The sequence below is a fragment of the Pristiophorus japonicus genome, chromosome 6 (genome assembly GCF_044704955.1).
Source record: "Pristiophorus japonicus isolate sPriJap1 chromosome 6, sPriJap1.hap1, whole genome shotgun sequence".
Classification (NCBI taxonomy): Eukaryota; Metazoa; Chordata; class Chondrichthyes; family Pristiophoridae; genus Pristiophorus; species Pristiophorus japonicus.
This window is the reverse complement of record NC_091982.1, coordinates 13,904,258-13,924,783: the sequence shown is the minus strand read 5'-3', so window position 1 is coordinate 13,924,783 and position 20,526 is coordinate 13,904,258. Positions and strand designations below refer to the sequence as shown.

Below are 20,526 nucleotides of genomic sequence, written 5' to 3'. Positions count from 1 at the left end.
AGGGTGTTGGTGATGAGGAGTTCGTGTTCTAGACATTTTGTCAGGAGTCGGCTTTCCTTACCCCCTCTCTGCCAATCACGCCTCCCCAGAGGGCTGTGTCTTTGCCAACCCTCGCATTAAAGTCACCCAGGAGGATCAATTTGTCGCCCGTAGGGACGCGGGACAGGGATGTCTCGAGGTTGGAATAAAAACCATCTTTAGCCTCATCCGTTGCATCGAGTGTTGGGGCGTACGCACTGATGACTGTGGCGCTTTGGTTCCGGTATAGGGTAAGGCGAAGAGTTTTGAGGGGTTCATTAACACCGCGGGGGGAGTCTTTGAGGCGGTCGACCAGTTCATTTTTGACGGCGAAGCTGACTCCACGAAGGCGGTGTTCTTCCTCTGGTTTTCCTTTCCAGAAAAAGGTATAACCTCCACCTTGTTCCTTGAGCTGGCCTTCCCCTGCCCGCCGGGTCTCGCTTCGGGTGGCGATGTCGATGTCAAAACGTCTAAGTTCCCGGGCAACTACGGTGTTGCGGCGTTCCGGCCTGTTGCTGTTCGATTTGTCCATGAGGGTCCTGACGTTTCAGGTCCAGAACTTCATATTAACGAAGTGGAAGATGCCTGTGTGTGAGTTCTTTTAACGTGGGTTGGCCGCTGCACACCGGCAACCACACGGGCTTAGCTGAGCGAGGTCTTGGTCCAGTGGCAAGGGAGGTCCAAGACAACTGGAGACCAGGCAGTACAGAAAACATTGTCTATGATCCATTGCTTTAATACTCAGCAGACACACTACATAATCAATCTCTCCAAATTTCACACACAGATTACAGCATATTTGACAAGTTTAGGCTTGTATTGAGTGTTCTTGTTTTGTGTAAATTGAACTGCTGATTGAAAATTTAATTGGACTGTGGAAGAATGATATGCCAACTTGGCTGCTTTTCGCTACAGTTTATAGAAATGTAATACGACTATAACATAGCCCAACACACTGCCAATTTGTTTAACAGAATTCATCTGGGAGAATCTATTTCTTTCACTTTACTCCTCCCCAATCAATATTACTGCAGCCTGGACTTAGTGGGACAGTTATCTGGAACCGAAGCTGAGGAGAGTGTGGCAGCACTAATCCAAAACTTCCTTATTACAGGGAGCTAAACTTGGAGGTCAGGGTTTAAAGCTGCCCACGACAAGTCAAATTCTGGAATACAGGCAGAAATATCAACCATAAGCCAGCTTTATTTCTGTCCCTGTGTTTACCATAAGCCGGTCTCGAGAGTAAAAGTAAAAGCCAAGGCCAAGGTTGAAAAGAACAAAAGCGAAGATGTAAATCAGAAATTTGAGATAATATGGCACTAAGCTCTGGCTTTCAAAAGGTACAAATTGTATGAAAGAGGAAAGATTGCGAGAGAGAAGGAATTCCACTGCTTTCAGGCCTAGGAAAGAATATGTTTGAGAAGAAGACTGTGCAATAAGGTTGATTTCAACACAATTTCCTCACCTCCTTGTGAAAGGCCCTCTCTCCAACAGTCTGGCTGGGATTAAGAATTCACTGGACAGGTAAAAACTGAAAGCATGAACCTATAGTGTACAGTGCTAAATCACTGTCCCACCTCATGCATATACATAATGAACAAGGCAATAGATGACCCACGCTCTTAGCAGTGCATGATTCAAGATCTGGAGAAGTCTTAAAAACATCACAATTGATGAAAAAGGTGTGACTGAAGGTATAAGACGTACCATCCAGTGTGCTATCAAAGATTGAAATGACCTTGAGGTCTCCATCCAGTTTATAATCAGCATTCTTCTTCACCTCCTCCTTTCATCACTCGCAAGAAGTTGCCAATGCGCTCATGTTTCATGTCCCTCAAATCGAGGGAAGAAGCAGCCAAAATGAGAGTCCAATCAGGTGTGGATCATTCACTGCTGCTTCTTCTTCCTTATCTCAATGGCCCTGAAATCGCAGCGAAAGTGCATGTGCCTAAACCCATAACTTGTGACCTGTCAAGAATCCTCTTGCCAGATCACACACATCCAAAAGTAAAGGGCCTCCGTGAGTGGAGAGTTGGGCTATTTCTGTCCAGCGAATGCCCTTGAAATTCTTACGACTGATAAAAGCAGGCATAAGACCTATCAACATATGACTTTTAAAGGACAGAAAAAGACATTTTATTCAATAATTTAAATATGTAAAATCCTATTAAATAAGGTAAGTTTAGTTTTAGACATTTTAAAATATGTAAGTTTATTTTCAAAAATTATTTTTTGTTTGTTTTAAATAATTCATTAAATTCAATTTTGATTAATTTGAAATGTGTGATTTTTAAAAAAAAATGTATTTTAAGTGCTTATGTGTTTTTCAGGTATTCCCATTCATAGTTTCTATAGATATGTAAAGAGAAAAAGGTTAGTAAAGACAAACGTAGGTCCCCTGCAGTCAGAATCAGGGGAAGTCATAACGGGGAACAAAGAAATGGCGGACCAATTGAACAAGTACTTTGGTTCGGTATTCACGAAGGAGGACACGAACAACCTTCCGGTTAGAAAAGGGGTCGGGGGGTCTAGTAAGGAGGAGGAACTGAGGGAAATCCTTATTAGCCGGGAAATTGTGTTGGGGAAATTGATGGGATTGAAGGCCGATAAATCCCCAGGGCCTGATGGACTGCATCCCAGAGTACTTAAGGAGGTGGCCTTGGAAATAGTGGATGCGTTGACAGTCATTTTCCAACATTCCATTGACTCTGGATCAGTTCCTATGGAGTGGAGGGTAGCCAATGTAACCCCACTTTTTAAAAAAGGAGGGAGAGAGAAAACAGGGAATTATAGACCGGTCAGCCTGACATCGGTAGTGGGTAAAATGATGGAATCAATTATTAAGGATGTCATAGCAGTGCATTTGGAAAGAGGTAACATGATAGGTCCAAGTCAGCATGGATTTGTGAAAGGGAAATCATGCTTGACAAATCTTCTGGAATTTTTTGAGGATGTTTCCAGTAGAGTGGATAAGGGAGAACCAGTTGATGTGGTATATTTGGACTTTCAGAAGGCGTTCGACAAGGTCCCACACAAGAGATTGATGTGCAAAGTTAGAGCACATGGGATTGGGGGTAGTGTACTGACATGGATTGAGAAGTGGTTGTCAGACAGGAAGCAAAGAGTAGGAGTAAATGGGTACTTTTCAGAATGGCAGGCAGTGACTAGTGGGGTACCGCAAGGTTCTGTGCTGGGGCCCCAGCTGTTTACACTGTACATTAATGATTTAGACGAGGGGATTAAATGTAGTATCTCCAAATTTGCGGATGACACTAAGTTGGGTGGCAGTGTGAGCTGCGATAAAGATGCTGTGAGGCTGCAGAGCGACTTGGATAGGTTAGGTGAGTGGGCAAATGCATGGCAGATGAAGTATAATGTGGATAAATGTGAGGTTATCCACTTTGGTGGTAAAAACAGAGAGACAGACTATTATCTGAATGGTGACAGATTAGGAAAAGGGGAGGTGCAAAGAGACCTGGGTGTCATGGTACATCAGTCATTGAAGATTGGCATGCAGGTGCAGCAGGCGGTTAAGAAAGCAAATGGCATGTCGGCCTTCATAGCAAGGGGATTTGAGTACAGGGGCAGGGAGGTGTTGCTACAGTTGTACAGGGCATTGGTGAGGCCACACCTGGAGTATTGTGTACAGTTTTGGTCTCCTAACCTGAGGAAGGACATTCTTGCTATTGAGGGAGTGCAGCGAAGGTTCACCAGACTGATTCCCGGGATGGCGGGACTGACCTATCAAGAAAGACTGGATCAACTGGGCTTGTATTCACTGGAGTTCAGAAGAATGAGAGGGGACCTCATAGAAACATTTAAAATTCTGACGGGGTTAGACAGGTTAGATGCAGGAAGAATGTTCCCAATGTTGGGGAAGTCCAGAACCAGAGGTCACAGTCTAAGGATAAGGGGTAAGCCATTTAGGACCGAGATGCGGAGGAACTTCTTCACCCAGAGAGTGGTGAACCTGTGGAATTCTCTACCACAGAAAGTTGTTGAGGCCAATTCACTAAATATATTCAAAAAGGAGTTAGATGAGGTCCTTACTACTAGGGGGATCAAGGAGTATGGCGAGAAAGCAGGAATGGGGTACTGAAGTTGAATGTTCAGCCATGAACTCATTGAATGGCGGTGCAGGCTAGAAGGGCCGAATGGCCTACTCCTGCACCTATTTTCTATGTTTCTATGTTTCTATGTTTCTACTTATGCTGAGTTCCGTACATACGGAATCACCACAAGTATAAATGGGAATACCCTTACTTGGATTGATTGGGCCAGCCCACGTGATCCCAGGGACGCGTACGAAGCGCTTAAGTCCCTGGGATTTGCGTAGAGGCCCAGGACCACAAGTCTCCATACCTTCGGAACCACCAAGTACATTCGTAGAAATGTTTCAAGTCGGAGGCATCCGCCCGCAGGAAGCTTCCAACTGCAATTTCTGAGCCAGTATCACTTATTTTGCCTCAGGAGACTGTAAGTTGCAAGAGCACAAATGGAGGATTTATCTCCAACTCGATCCTACCAGAAGTGTTTGATAAGATCCACAAAGATTTCAATGGGGCCTAGCACTTAGGAAATGACTTGCATTTATATAGCACCTTATTGGGATGCTTCACATGCAATTAATTTATTTTGAAGCGCAGTCAATATTATACATTTAACATATACCAGCCTAGGCATTAACCTGTTAAGAACAAATTCCAACCCATATGTTATCCTGTAAGTAACAACTCACCTCATCCCTGAAACCTACACCCTGCTCCCTAGACTCCATTCCCAATAAACACTAGATCACTTAACTTCCTTTCCTGGACTCCATGCTAGCTGATATTGTAACTTCTCATATACTGCCCCCTTCATTTCAAAACTATTACCATCAACCTCAATCCTCAACAATGAAACACTACAGCCCCTTCTCAAACCTCCCTTTCCTCTCTAAGGTCCTGAAGCATGTGGTCACCTCTCACATCTGTGCCCAGCTCTCCTGCAACTCCTTGTTTGAATCCTATCAATCAGGTTTCCACCCCTCCTATGGCACTGAAATAGCCCTATCCAAAGTCATGAATAACATTCTCTGTGACAGTGACCATTGAGCATCATCTCTCACTTTCCTTCTTAAGCTCTCTGCAGCCTTCCACATGGTTCATCACACCATCCACCATTCACCTCTAATGCCTCGCTTTCATTTGTCCAGTGTGGTGGAACTTCCCGGACTTGGTTACCTATTCGATCATTGCCAAAGATCTCTACCAATGGCTTATTTTCCTTCCCTGCACCATCTCATTGCAAGTTGTCTAAGGATCCATTGACCACACTCCTATCTTCATCTACATGCTGCCCTTTGGCAACATCATCTACAGGCATGGGTTCAAGTTCCACATGTACGTTGTACCTCTCTCGATCCTTCACCTGCCTCTGTGCTGGCAAACTGATTGTCCAACATCCTGTCTTGGTAATATCCTCCAGCTAAATATTGGTAAGACCAAAGCCATTGTCTTCAGCCCCTGCCACAAACTCTGCTCCCTCGCCATCAAGTCCATCCCTGGCCACGATCGCAGACTGAAGCAGACTGTTCACAACCTTGGTGTACATTCAATCCTGAGCTTCCGACCCTAATCTTCTACATCACAATGACCACTTGTTTCCACCCCATAATATCGCCTGCCTCCACTCCTGCCTCAGTGCATCTTCTGCTGAAACTCTATCACCTCCCAGCTGTTCCCCTGACTGGTCTTCTTTCCTCCACCCTTCATAAACTTCAGCTCATTGAAAACTCTGCTGTCCATATCCTATGCCACACCAAGTCCAGCTTTCCCATCATCGCTATCATCACTGATATACTTTGGTTCCTAGTGACCCAATGACACATTCTTGTATTTAAATCTCTCCATGGCCTTACCTCTCCCTGTTTCTCTACCATCCTACAGTGCTACAAACTTCCCCTTCTCAAACTCTTCAATAATCTGATTCCAGCTACTTGTGCATCTCACACCCTCCTTTTGCCCCAATGTTAGCAGCCGTGTCTTCAGCTGCCATGACGCCACACTTTGGAATTCCCTTACTAATTCCATCTACCTCTACTCCTTTATGACCCTCTTTAAAACTCACCTCTGACCAAGCACCCCAAAGTTGACAAATGAAGACGAGGTTAATCTCTCCAACGTTGGCTCAGTGTGCAGTTTTTCTTATGCCTCTGTGTTGCACCTTGCAACATGTTTCTACATTAATGACGCAGGGGCCACAATTCCTTGGAGGTGCTGCTGGGTGTCCTGCTATAACTCTGGTGGGAAAAACAGCATAAACTTATTGCACCCGATCTCTGTCATTTTCAGGGGTTTCGGAATTGTCATGTCCTGAGTAGAATCTCGAGCTGCTCCTTTAAAATACTGATGTCATTGGGGAGAAGAGAGCCAGGGACATCGATTTCCTACGCTGAGAAATCCTGCTCCCATGGCTCAGTTGGGACCTGGTGTATTTTTGGAGACTGCTACACCCAATGAGGTGAGGCGGACCATCCTCAAAATGGACAGATGTGGATCCCACCCAAGGGGTCGCAGCCAAGGAGGCTAGCCGAGACCCCCCCCGTGATGGGCAGCTCCTGCATTTCCAGCCACACAGGTATGTAGGCATCAGAGGTGCACCTATCATGGCACTTTTGCCTACCTGCCCTGTACTAATTAGGTGCCCTCCCATTGGCTCTGCAAACTCCATGGGAGTCAGTGCTGGATGGCACCAGCGGGCACAATTCAGACCGTTATGCCTGGATCAGTTCCCAGCGAACTTCAACCTGCTTTCACATTTGTTGGTGTATAGTCTTATCCATTCTGGCGCATAGTTTGTTTTATATATAAACCTCATCAAAAAACGAGAAATGATATTCCTTCCTCTCAGACAAAGATGCCAAGGTATTACGTTTCCATGATTGAGGAAGTTCTCCGAAAGGCTCAGACGAAGCATTTGCCTTTAAGGGTAGCCTGTCTCCCCCTGGTGGGAAATGCGGACCGAGCTCCAGACTTTGAACACACTCCTCGTACTGGGGCCAGCGCGGCACTCAGGAGGCTGAGTCTTGATTTGACAGCTCCCTGACATTCAACAAGAATTTGCACAATGCTCCAAGCAATCCAACGGTTTGGCTGTTGGGGATAAAAGTCAGCTTGGATAGCAGCTGCTTCGGCCGAAGACAAGGTAATTCTTTTGAAGTAACAGGAGGTAGGAAAGAGCTTCATTCTGTGCATCTTTTGGAAATGTTATCATTCCGTGGTAATGCATGCAAAAAATAACAATGGGATCATTCTGTTTCGCCAATTTTCAAATTTTGAAGAGGAAAAGTTAGAATTAGACTAAGTGAAGAATGCTTTGAAGTTATTTAAAGGCACAGAAATGTTTCCAAAGACTGGCTTTGGTATGTCACTGTGATGGATGACCAGCCAGAAGGTTGCACGGTTTCAGCCTCAACACCTGGAGGTAAGGGGTCAGTATCAGAATCACCACTGTATCAAGATATATAAACCTTGAATTACTGTTGGCAATATTACTGTCGCGATGCTTCACATGCTGGCACGGCATTTCCGTGTCTATTATTTTGACAGAGCTCTTCATCTGGTCAAAAAAACCTCCAGTAACATAGGGATGAAGGACTATTCTGCACTAATATCACAGTAAATTTTAGGCAAACGTCATATTTGTCATTTCAATATATGAATCAAGATGTATTAATAGTATTACTGCCATGACATATTTCAAATATCTGCTCAAACTGTATAATTACATACGTAACATGTTTTTCATAACGTTGTTATTTTTCTCTTTATGCATTTCTGCTGTAAAATGTGTGCGTTTGTGGAATGAGTGTTGAACTCATGAATACAATTAGATCGGGGGGGGGGGGGTGAGAAAACTGTGAAAGATTTAATCAGCATTCAGAATCTTTAAATAACAGATACCCCGGGGCCAATTGCAGGCTGGAATCCAATCCAGCAAGGTGGATGGTTTTATATAGAATGATGGCTACCTGGGGGTGACCAATCAAAAGGTTCAGATAATTTATGAACGGAATACTTAGCGGGACTGTGGACTGGAACCTAATCGTGTGTGTCAAATAGCATATGCATAGAATAATAGGTACGAGGCAGTGTATTGGGTGCAGTGATGGGTGCAGTGAAGGGCTTTGAATATTTTATCTGTAGAATAATTGATTGTCCAAGAGTGAGTTACAAGCTAGGATTTAATACGGGAGTTCGGATTTTTTTTATATATGGAATTCCTCATGTTGGTTTGAGTTACAAATTGGAAGCCATTTGAGCAGTTTACATGGTTTATATCTGAGGTCCCAGGAGTGAGTTTCAGGATCGCTAGAGGTACAATTTTCACAGGTATTTTAAATGCACAGTGTTCGCTGTCCAGTTAATACATACAGGATAAAATTGAGCAAATGAACTATTTGTGGTCATGAATTCCACTCTCATCCTACAAAGTTGTTTTAAAACTGCTTAAATATGAAGGATCATTTTCCAACGTTGTACTTCGGCGGTGAACCTCACCCACTGACCGCACCTATTTGGCCACGCACTGACCGCAACTTTCAGAGAAACATAGAAAATAGGTGCAGGAGTAGGCCATTCGGCCCTTCGAGCCTGCACCGCCATTCAATAAGATCATGGCTGATCATTCCCTCAGTACCCCTTTCCTGCTTTCTCTCCATACCCCTTGATCCCCTTAGCCATAAGGGCCATATCTAACTCCCTCTTGAATATATCCAATGAACTGGCATCAACAACTCTCTGCGGTAGGGAATTCCACAGGTTAACAACTCTCTGAGTGAAGAAGTTTCTCCTCATCTCAATCCTGAATGGCCTACCCCTTATCCTAAGACTGTGTCCCCTGGTTCTAGACTTCCCCAACATCGGGAACATTCTTCCCGCATCTAACCTGTCCAATCCTGTCAGAATCTTAACATTTCGATGAGATCCCCTCTCATCCTTCTAAACTCCAGTGAATAAAGGCCCAGTTGATCCAGTCTCTCCTCATATGACAATCCAGCCATCCCTGGAATCAGACTGGTGAGCCTTCGCTGTACTCCCTCAATAGCAAGAACATCCTTCCTCAGATTAGGAGACCAAAACTGTACACAATATTCCAGGTGAGGCTTCACTAAGGCCCTGTACAACTGCAGTAAGGCTTCCCTGTTCCTATACTCAAATCCCCTAGCTATGAAGGCCAACATACCATTTGCCTTCTTCACTGCCTGCTGTAGCTGCATGCCCACTTTCACTGACTGATGAACCATGACACCCAGATCTCGTTGCACCTTCCCTTTTCCTAATCTGCCGCCATCCAGATAATATTCTGCCTTCGTGTTTTTACCCCCAAAATGGATAACCTCACATTTATCCACATTATACTGCATCTGCCATGCATTTGCCCACTCACCTAACCTGTCCAAGCCACCCTGCAGCCTCTTAGCGTCCCCCTCACAGCTCACACCGCCACCCAGTTTAGTGTCATCTGCAAACTTGGAGATATTACACTCAATTCCTTCATTTAAATCGTTAATGTATATTATAAAGAGCTGAGGTCCCAGCACTGAGCCCTGCGGCACTCCACTAGTCACTGTCTACCATTCTGAAAAGGACCCGTTTATCCCGACTCTCTGCTTCCTGTCTGCCAACCAGTTCTCTATCCATGTCAGTACATTACCCCCAATACCATGCGCTTTGATTTTGCACACCAATCTCTTGTGCGGGACCTTGTCAAAAGCCTTTTGAAAGTCCAAATATACCACATCCACTGGTTCTCCCTTGTCCACTCTGCTAGTTACATCCTCAAAAAATTCCAGAAGATTCGTCAAGCATGATTTCCCTTTCATAAATCCATGCTGACTTGTCCGATCCTGTCACTGCTTTCCAAATGCACTGCTATTTCATCTTTAATAATTGATTCCAACATTTTCCCCACTACTGATGTCAGGCTAACCAGTCTATAATTACCTGTTTTCTCTCTCCTTTTTTAAAAAGTGGGGTTACATTAGCTACCCTCCAGTCTATAGGAACTGATCCAGAGTCGATAGACTGTTGGCAAATGATCACCAATGTATCCACTATTTCTAGGGCCACTTCCTTAAGTACTCTGGGATGCAGACTATCAGGCCCCGGGGATTTATCGGCCTTCAATCCCATCAATTTCCCTAACACAATTTCCCGCCTAATAAGGATATCCTTCAGTTCCAACCATTATTTGCAATATGTGCTGTCAGTCGGTGAAGCTTCTATCTCCAAGAACACAAAGTAGAGTTCTGAACCCAGCCTGTTTTAAAGCTCGATTTATTGAAAACTGAGCAGTCAAATTAAGAAGACAATGCTGTGCATGCTGGGAAAATGAAACAAAAGCTTGAAATGCAGGTCTGTCAGCATCGGCACAGTGAGAGAAGTAGGTTAATGATCGGGATGGAGACATTTCATCAGAACTGATGTCTGATGCTGATGGATCTGTTGTATATTTCCAGCCTTTTCCTGTTTTTATATAAATTAATGATTGGGTGAGTGGAACCTTGAGACAATGAATGTGAAAGTGCTTGTCGATAGAATTACCATGGGATGGGAACACACATGACTGTTCGCATATTGACTGTGGTACAGAGAAATTTCAAAAAATATTGTAAAAATCAGTGAGTGATTTGACATTCTTTTTATTAAATTCTGCGAAATATTCAAGATGAAAATCAGTATTTTCAGCTGATATTTGTGAACATTAAAGCTTCCCTGGAGAGTCTTTGCAGTTCATTTTGAGGTAGCAAGTTCGCAGACCCAGTAAATTCATAGATAAAGTATTGCTGGGAATTATAACACAGAAACAGTGGGATTACTGGAGACATTGATGTAAGAATGATATTTGGCCAGAAGTTACGGTATTTTCGAGGGCATACACTCAGCATACGCCGTTGTAAGCCTTCTAAAAAGGCCCTGCAAATTCCAGGTTTCCGCATGCCTTGACAGATCATACAAACCGACTGTAAAATCACTTTTGCTGGCGCAGTCTGCCCAACTACTGCACAGCAATTGCCCACAAAACTTTTATGGTTGGTAAAAGCAGGCTTAGGGCCTAGGGCCTGTTTTCACCAGAGTAAAGGTCATTATAAAACTTAAATTACAAATTTAAAAATAAAAAATGATGTGCAAACACTTAAAATTTGTTTATGCAAATATTGGCCTGGACTAAAATGTTTTAAATTAGTTTTCAACAAATTAAATTTTATGTAATGAAGGGACTTTTAATTAAATTTCAAAATCAAAACATCTATATTTATTAGAGTTGTCTAAATTATTTCATTATTTGGGGATTTCATTGCATGTCATTAGAGGATTCCATTCGGAAATGACTGCAATAGAATCCTCCTTTGCGATTGGATGATGTACGTATGGAGGCTGAAGACCTGAATTTTCTGCAGCTTTAGAGCCAGGTATGCCTCTGACTGCAATTTCAGGGCTCTTATTCATGAACTGTGATGTAGGAACCATATTTCAACTGCAGCCAGTGATAAAAATTAGCATGGGAATAGTGTTGTAAGACTATAGTTACTAAGGTCAGTAAGAGCAGTATTACTAGTGGTGCAGGAAGAATATTATTACTGAAGCCAGTGGTATAAGATTGATTATTATGGGGACAGTAATGTAGGAAAGGTACAGGGGATAAAACTGATCTTAGACAGTTGCGCAAAATCAAATTGGCAGCAATCTTGAGGTTTGTCTTGCTGATTTATGTCAGTGAGTGGTTTGACAGCACATAATACAGCATAGAAGGAGGCCATTCGGCCCATCGTGCCTGTGATGGCTCTTAGAAAGAACTATCCAAATAGTTCCACTCCTCTGCATACTTTGATTGGTTTTATTTCTATAAGTATGTTCCTCCAGAAGGAGAAAGTATTACTGAAATTGTAATTATTGAACATTTTTCTAACTCTTTCCATATTGTTAAACAGTGTGCCTCAACTCCAACCCCAAATACACCCATTCCCATTTCCTTTCTGAGTGAGATTGTCAATTTAGTGCCAAATGCCCAAAATTAATTTCAGTTAAGATACTTCGGAGTTGATTTTCCTGTCATTACCATCCCATCTATGCCTGGTCATGGGGTGTAACTGCACTGAAAATGGGTGAAGACTAGTAATACTATTAATATGGTAATTATTTGAAAGTGGTGCAATAATGTCAACCAATACCATTTCCTGTCTTTACCCCGGTCCAAGGCACTTCTAATTACCACTCATGTAACTGAGCAGACTACAGTGCTAAATGCTAGCTGTACATGGAAGTAAGTTTAAAGAGCCAGTTAGAAGACTTAATAGTTTTTAGACTGCTTCTACTCCATTTTCCCCTTTATTCCTTTTCTGCTGGCACGTTTTTTGCACTCCAGCACCATCACCACTGTCACCAAAAGTATTCCACTATCTGAGATGCTTGAAAGAAGGAAACCACTGAAAAGTAACCAGGCAAGTCAGCCTACACTAAGGTACTCTTGCAATGTAGATTTATGGGGATGGTGCTGTGAAGAGGTACAGAGAAAAATCCTCCTTACACATATTAAATGTAGTATCTCCAAATTTGCGGATGACACTAAGTTGGGTGGCAATGTGAGCTGCGAGGAGGATGCTATGAGGCTGCAGAGTGACTTGGATAGGTTAGATGAGTGGGCAAATGCATGGCAGATGAAGTATAATGTGGATAAATGTGAGGTTATCCACTTTGGTGGTAAAAACTGAGAGACAGACTATTATCTGAATGGTGACAGATTAGGAAAAGGGGAGGTGCAACGAGACCTGGGTGTCATGGTACATCAGTCATTGAAGGTTGGCATGCAGGTACAGCAGGCGGTTAAGAAAGCAAATGACATGTCGGCCTTCATAGCAAGGGGATTTGAGTACAGGGGCAGGGAGGTATTACTACAGTTGTACAGGCCACACCTGGAGTATTGTGTACAGTTTTGGTCTCCTAACTTGAGGAAGGACATTCTTGCTATTGAGAGAGTGCAGCGAAGGTTCACCAGACTGATTCCCCGGATGGCGGGACTGACATATCAAGAAAGACTGGATCAACTGGGTTTGTATTCACTGGACTTCAGAAGAATGAGAGGGGATCTCATAGAAACATTTAAAATTCTGACAGGTTTAGACAGCTTAGATGCAGGAAGAATGTTCCCAATGTTGGGGAAGTCCAGAACCAGGGGTCACAGTCTAAGGATAAGGGGTAAGCCATTTAGGACCGAGATGAGGAGAAACTTCTTCACCCAGAGTGGTGAATCTGTGGAATTCTCTACCACAGAAAGTAGTTGAGACCAATTCACTAAATATATTCAAAAAGGAGTTAGATGTAGTCCTTACTACTAGGGGGATCAAGGGGTATGGCGAGAAAGCAGGAATGGGGTACTGAAGTTGCATGTTCAGCCATGAACTCATTGAATGGCGGTGCAGGCTCGAAGGGCCGAATGGCCTACTCCTGCACCTATTTTCTATGTTTATATGTTTCTATACCTCATATAGCACCACCTCTTTATTTCCTTTGGTGCTAATTTGAATTAGTAGTAAGGGTGGTATCAGAAAACCATAGAAGTGTACAGAGCAGAACATGGTCATTGAGCCTATTATGGTTCTTTGATAGAACAATCTAAATCTAGTCACACTCCCATGTGCGCTCTCCATATTTTCCCCTAAAGATGCAATGTTCCCTGCATTAACCACTCCCTGTGGCAAAGCATTCAATGAATAATGAAGCTCTTGAAAGAGAACAAGCTTTGCATTTTTATTTTGTAATGTTTAGAGTACTTTTTTAACACTGAGCTAATTTTAGTAGATATTTTTTCCAATGAGTGATGCGACCCCAAAACCCTTGAGCAATCTTTCTCCAAACCCCAATTTTTCCATACAGTCTCTAACTTAACGAGGGACAGAATCCCAAATGCCTCACCAATTAGTCTCCAAATTCACACATCCCTATACAACGTCTAACCAAATGAGGAACCACACCCAAATAACAATTTGTCTGTACTCTGCAGTTCAAACAGTGCAGCAGTCCAGTTATAAATGATTACATTTTTTGAATCAGTCAAAGTGGGACATTTCTCTTACATGTGTGTGACATCCACAGAAATTCCCCATTTGTTCTGAATCCAAGTGCTGTCTCAGGCAACAACCAACTTGCCACTACATGTGTGTAAATCATAACACCAGTTACCTACGATACCTTTTCATGCAGCGCAATTACTATAAATAATGATCTATTCTGTAACCTAAGGCAAAAGAAAATACATTGAGCCATGAAGAAAATTGAGAAAGAACTGAGTCTCCATTCAAGGATGACTTAACATTTGCTCTACATATATTATTGGTGAAGGATGAATGTGAGTAAAATAATTTGTGAGACAGTGGGGGAGAAATTCGGCTGCTTAGCGACTTCCATTAGTGCCTGGGGGCGGGGGGGTGGGGGGGGGGCGAGGCTCTAAAGAGTTAACGACCTGACGCGGCAAATGCAGCGACGTCCACAAACTTCAGTGCCGGTTGAGAGCTGGCGCTAACTCTTACCGCCTGGGCCTCTAGCACCTCGCAGATTGTGATGTCATAATATACGCAGTGCCCCGTTATCGCCCCGGATGTGAAATTGCCTCCCGCCCCCTGCTGTATCGCAGGCATGAACAACGACAGGAGGAGGAGGCATTGTCAACTCGGCTGGCCACTTGGGGAGCACTACTTAAAGGGAATGGCTTTCAGGTAAGCCAACCTTTATTACTTGCATAGCCTGGTGCCCCTGCTCAAAGTTTTTGCTATTTCATTGCTGCAAGATGTCCAAGCCCTCCACTTTATGAGAGCGTTTGGGCAGGTCGCCTTCGAACAAAGAACTGCCAGCAAGTAGGTTGTGCACCATTGGCCCTTCCCTTTAAGTGATGGAAGCAGCCTCTGATACCTTTAGCGATGCGCTCCACATTGTTCAGCGCTCTGCCACTACCACCCTGCTCTCAGACTTTACCACCCTAACAGAAGTGGTTAGCGCTTGATTTAGCACTCCACTTCCCTCTTGGAGCACGAAAGCTGAATTTCCTGGCAGGAGAGAATCATTAAGTGCCTGGCGCTACTTTTTCTACTTTGCAAAAGCTTGCGCTACGGGGCGCTACAGAATTTCTAGCCCAGTGTTTCTTGGGGGTGATTCTCTCATAAGGTTTTAGTCATATACAGGCTATTCATGAGAAGAATCGCCTTTATCAGTGATTTACTGTGCTATTCATGTCGCTGTTGATCAGAGTTTTCATGCAGTTAAATGGCTGGGTTTCTGAAATAGAAACAGTTCCTCACACAAATAACCTGTGTGCCTTGGGATTCCTGACCTGGATACAACCATGAGCACCCTGAGGTTATTGGTCTGGGTCCAGCTTTGTGAACGAAAGGGTTCCTGATCTCGGACCAGCTTTGCATACACAGGGATTACTGATCCAGATCCAGCCCAGTGTACCCTGACATACTGATCTAGATGGAACCTTGTATAACCTAGGTTACTGATTCAAATCCAACCTTATATAACCTGGGTTATAATCCAGATACAGTCTGAATCCCATGGAGTTACTGATGCAGATCCTATTCTGTGTCCCCTAGATTTTTGATCCAGCTCCAGCCTGTATACACTGAGTTGCTGACCCAGTTATAGCCTGTGTACTTTCAGGTTACTGATCCAGATGTACCCCTGTTTATACTTGGGTTAAAGACCCTAGTCTAGTCCCATGTTTGCTCGGATTAGCAATCCAGATTCAGCTCCATGTATTACTCTGCATCCAGCCTTATCTACACTGGGATTATTGATTGAGATCCAGCTCTTGTTACAAAGTCAGATGCGCTGTAGATATCTGCTTGGGTTCTGTAGGGTCTCTTATATTCTTAGCAGTTGACGAGATTCGAGTCCGGTGGTAGTATCCAGGCAAACTTTATTGGCTCAGTTACATCTTGCAGTTACTAAGAATAAAGCGCGCTCTACCGCGTGTTACAGCTTCAGTTATAGTCGTAAACGTGAGGTCTTCCCATTCCGATTGGCCCCCCTGCTGTTACTGGGGTCAGTTTATCGACTCCGGACTGGCCCCTGGTTATGACCCAGCTGTCCATTGCAGATAGCAATCGCCTTGGTTATGATGTGATTACCACATCATGCCCCTTCCTCCTGCTGTTCACTGTTTCACAGCATGTTCCTGTTATCTGGTCGGAACAGCGCTTAACCCTGCGACTGTGCTTTGGCCCCAACCACGCTGCAACCTTTTCCATTGTTAGTGAGCACGTACACAGCACACAGCTACTCTATAATTATAAATTAATCAGGTCCCACAATAGTTAATCAGATCCCACAGGTTCAGTGGTGTCAGTCACTCTCTTGAGAGATATGAGAGTTTTATTTTTATGGGAATGGACTGACATTGCCCTACATCCAGTTGCAGAATAGTATAGCTCAGAGATAGCAGTAGCAGCCCTCTGTGATCAAAAACCTTCAACACAGTGGGTGTGGGTGTTTATCAATTATGGAGACAAACCATCTAATTGCTTATTATTTGCAATCAATGGTGATGAAACAAAGCCTTTTTATTACCATCTTAACTACATATAGTCTCAGGCCCCCTTTTTAAATTCATAGTAGTGCACTATGCCTTTTAAAACACATTGAAAATAATAATTTTTTTCCCCAGATCCTTTCTGGCCAAAATATAATGAACATTGACATCAATGTACCCTGGGATTATTCATCAAGATCCAGTCATGTGTAGCCTGGGATTATTAACCCAGATTCAATCCTGTGTATCCTAGGATCGGAGATCCTGATCCAGATCCAACTATCAATATCCTGGATTGATCCAGTTTGAGCCCTGTGTATGGTTAGGTCATCGATTGCAGTGAAAGTAGTACTGAATGCTAGAACCCATCAAAAGTGCATAAGAGGGGCTGAAGTGTAAGGGAACCTTTGCACTCAAAAGTCCAACAGCTGTAATACAAAATAAGTGCATTAATCTTGTTCTAATTAAACTTTCTGCTGTAACCGAACACTTAAGGTACAAAAATATGCTGCCATTTTTTTCAGTTTTGATTATGTAGATTCGGAGAAGAAAATGAGGTTACTGAAGGAATTCCTTTGTGGTCTTGCTTTTCGAGTACTGACTGTAGCGCTCATTCTATCTTGGGAGCATCCTCTCTTTTCAGTTGTCAGCGCTCGACCATGCTCCTCCATTGGATCAAAAGAAATCCATTGCACGTTCCGGCACCTGACTACTATTCCAAAAGGAATTTCCAAGCAGCTGGAGAGAATAAATCTGGGGTAAGCACCTCATACATCAAGTTGCCAAGTCTGTTGCAATTATTATTAAAGTGTTAGAAGTTGCATAAGATTTCTGGGGTTTTTTGAGATAGGAAGGAGATAAATTCTTTGCTTATTACGGTGAGGGGTCTCTACTCTTTAAGGGGAATAGTTTTTATAAGAATCATTAAGGACAGTGAAAGATATATTGGTATCAACAAGCCCACCCCTTTTTCATTGATCAGTGCCATCTATTTGCCATCTCACTATATCCCCTAATCATTTAAAATCCTCACTTAACTTCTTTTATCTTCCTTCTTAAATTAAATTCCTGATCACTTATCTTCTTTAAAACCTGCAACTCCTCCCAAATATCAAACTAGAGAAGCAGGCAGATAACTTCTTCTTTGGCAATGCATTTGAACCCACCACCATGATATGTGTAAGAGCAGATATCTGTGTTTCCAACATTTGCTCCATCTCCATTGGGCAATACCTGGACTTTGTTGAGCACTTTTCTCCTCCACTCCAGTGCCATCCAGCTACATGATTGAAAGACGGACCTCACCATCTGGATTACCGTGGGGTGTGAAATGTGCTGGTTAACATTCCATGATGCACTGTCATGGAGTTCCAAACAATTATTCTGTTGCACCATTCTTGCAGTTTTTAAACATAGGGAGTCTTTATTCCATCACTGAAACAGAGGTATGACCAGTACTTTGAAGTTTGTACATCTTCCTTCCATCCTCCAATGCCTTGTGTCTCTGAGACTTGAGTGCAGGTACCATTCATGCCATTTCACAGCTTCTCAACAAAATGGTGACAAAACAAACAGATTCCCTTTCTATCATTGCTGGAATGATGCTGAAATGAACTTTTATAAAGCTGCAGACATTGTATATGTTTTCATATGTCATTGCATTGATTCAAGCTAACATGTCTGTCTCTTTTGCAGGTATAATAACATACACACTATCCCTCAACAGGCATTCCCAGGACTGAACAAACTGCAAAAACTGATGCTGCATGGTAATGTTATCCAGAGAATAGCTGCTGGAGCATTTAGCCATCTAAATTCCGTCCAGGTAATACTATAAACACAAAAACTAGTTGCTGGGTGCTTTAGAGTTGTAGAAGTATGATCCTCTTTATTTAAACCTTATTTTCTCTTCTTTTTCTCTGGCTAGCTTGGCCCAGACATTGTTACTGTCACCTCTAGAGCAGAAGGTTATGGGTTTGTACCTTGCTCAAGTGCAGTACTGAGGGAATACTGCATTATGAAAGGTGCCATCCTGTGTGTGGTGCATCTGTAAAGCATGCACTCCCATGTTCCGCCACCAGGGAGCGCATCCCCTGAAGTCCCAAGGGATCCCAGCATCCCTTGGGAGCACTGTATATAAGCCAGCCCCTAAGGCCTGTTACTCATTCTGAAGTGTCTTAATAAAGACTGAGGTCACTGTTACTTTAACCTCCCTGTGTGCAGTCTCATCTGTGTTAGGAACACAATAACTGGCAACGAGAATACGAATCCAACGCAAAGATGCAGCAAACTGTGGGCATCCTAGAGAAGTTCTCAGAGGGTGAGGACTGGGAAGCCTATGTTGACCGGCTAGACCAGTACTTTGTAGCCAACGAGCTGGACGGTGAAAGAAGCACTGCAAAAAGGAGAGCGGTCCTCCTCAGAGTCTGCGGGGCACTGACCTACAGCCTCATGAAGAATCTTATGGTTCCGGTGAAACCCACAGATAAGTCGTATGAGGAGCTGTGAACACTAATTCTTCACCCGAGGGAGAACGTGCTGATGGCGAGGTATCGGTTCGACACGTGCCAGTGTACTGAAGGTCAGGAAGTGGCGAGCTACGTTGCCGAGCTAAGGCGACTTGCAGGACAATGTGAGTTTGATGGCTACCTGGAGCAAATGCTCAGAGACTTTTTTGTACTGGGCATTGGCCACAAGACCATCCTGCGAAAACTTTTGAATGTAGAGACACCGACCCTCAGTAAGGCCATTGCGATAGCACAGGCGTTTATTTCCACCAGTGATAACACCAAACAAATCTCTCAGCACACAAGTGCTAGCAATGTTCATAAATTAACTGGAACTGTGTTTGCGAGTAGAAATGTACAGGGCAGAAACCACGAGTCTGCAACTGCCAGCAGGCCTCAGGTGATCCAGATGACTCAGAGTCCGCAACAAAGGAAGAATGCAAGGCAATTCATACTTTGTTGGCGTTGTGGAGGCTTCCATTGAGCCAATTCATGCCGCTTCAAAGGGTATGTTTGCAAGAGCTGCTGAACAGACGAGCTGCAAGCTCTGCAAAACCTGCTAACCACCACGTGGCAGAGGAAGATCGGTCCATGGTGAACCAAAGCAATTAAGAGCCTAAACAAGAGGAGGCAGATGCTGAAGTACACGGGGTGCACACATTTTCGACGAAATGTCCACCTATAATGCTAAATGTAAAATTGAATGGCTTACCCGTAGTCATGGAACTGGACACTGGCACTAGCCAATCCACCATGAGTAAAATTTTGTTTGAGAGACTGTGGTGCAACAAGTCACTCAGACCAGCCCTGAGCCCCATCCACACGAAACTGAGAACGTACACCAAAGAGCTCATCACTGTCCTGGGCAGCGCTGGCTGGACAAAATATGCTGGAACTGGGATGACCTCCGAGCGCTATCACATGTCCATGAGGCCTCATGTACCCAGGTTCTTAACAAATTTCCTTCCCTTTGTGAGCCAGGCATTGGAAACTTTTCAGGGGCGAAGGTGCGGATCCACTTGGTCCCAGAGGCATGATCCATTCACCACAAGGCGCAAGCGGTACCCCACATGATGAGGAAGAGAGTGGAAATCGAGCTGGACAGGCTGCAACGCGAGGGCATCATCTCCCCAGTGGAATTCAGCGAGTGGGCCAGCCCGATTGTTCCAGTACTCAAAAGTGATGGCACGGTCAGGATTTGCGGCGTTTATAAAGTAACTATTAATCGTTTCCGCTACAGGATCAATACCCGCTACTTAAGGCAGATGACCTATTTGCGACGCTGGCAGGAGGCAAGATGTTCACCAAGCTCAACCTGACTTCGGCTTACATGACGCAGGAGCTGAAGGAGTCTTCGAAGGGCCTCACCTGCACCAACACGCACAAGGGACTGTTCATCTACAACAGATGCCCGTTTGGAATTCGGTCG

At 43.8% G+C, this 20,526-nt stretch overlaps 1 protein-coding gene across 1 annotated transcript in view; it reads left to right on the top strand.

Annotated features, from left to right (window-relative positions):
• The window catches only part of LOC139266081 (matrix-remodeling-associated protein 5), an 87,766-nt gene that overhangs the window by 11,200 nt on the left and 56,040 nt on the right, over positions 1-20,526 (top strand). The window contains exons 2-3 of the mRNA XM_070883935.1: positions 17,115-17,348; positions 18,286-18,415. Coding sequence (XP_070740036.1) covers positions 17,115-17,348; positions 18,286-18,415 — 364 coding nt within the window. The remainder of the gene's footprint in view (positions 1-17,114; positions 17,349-18,285; positions 18,416-20,526) is intronic.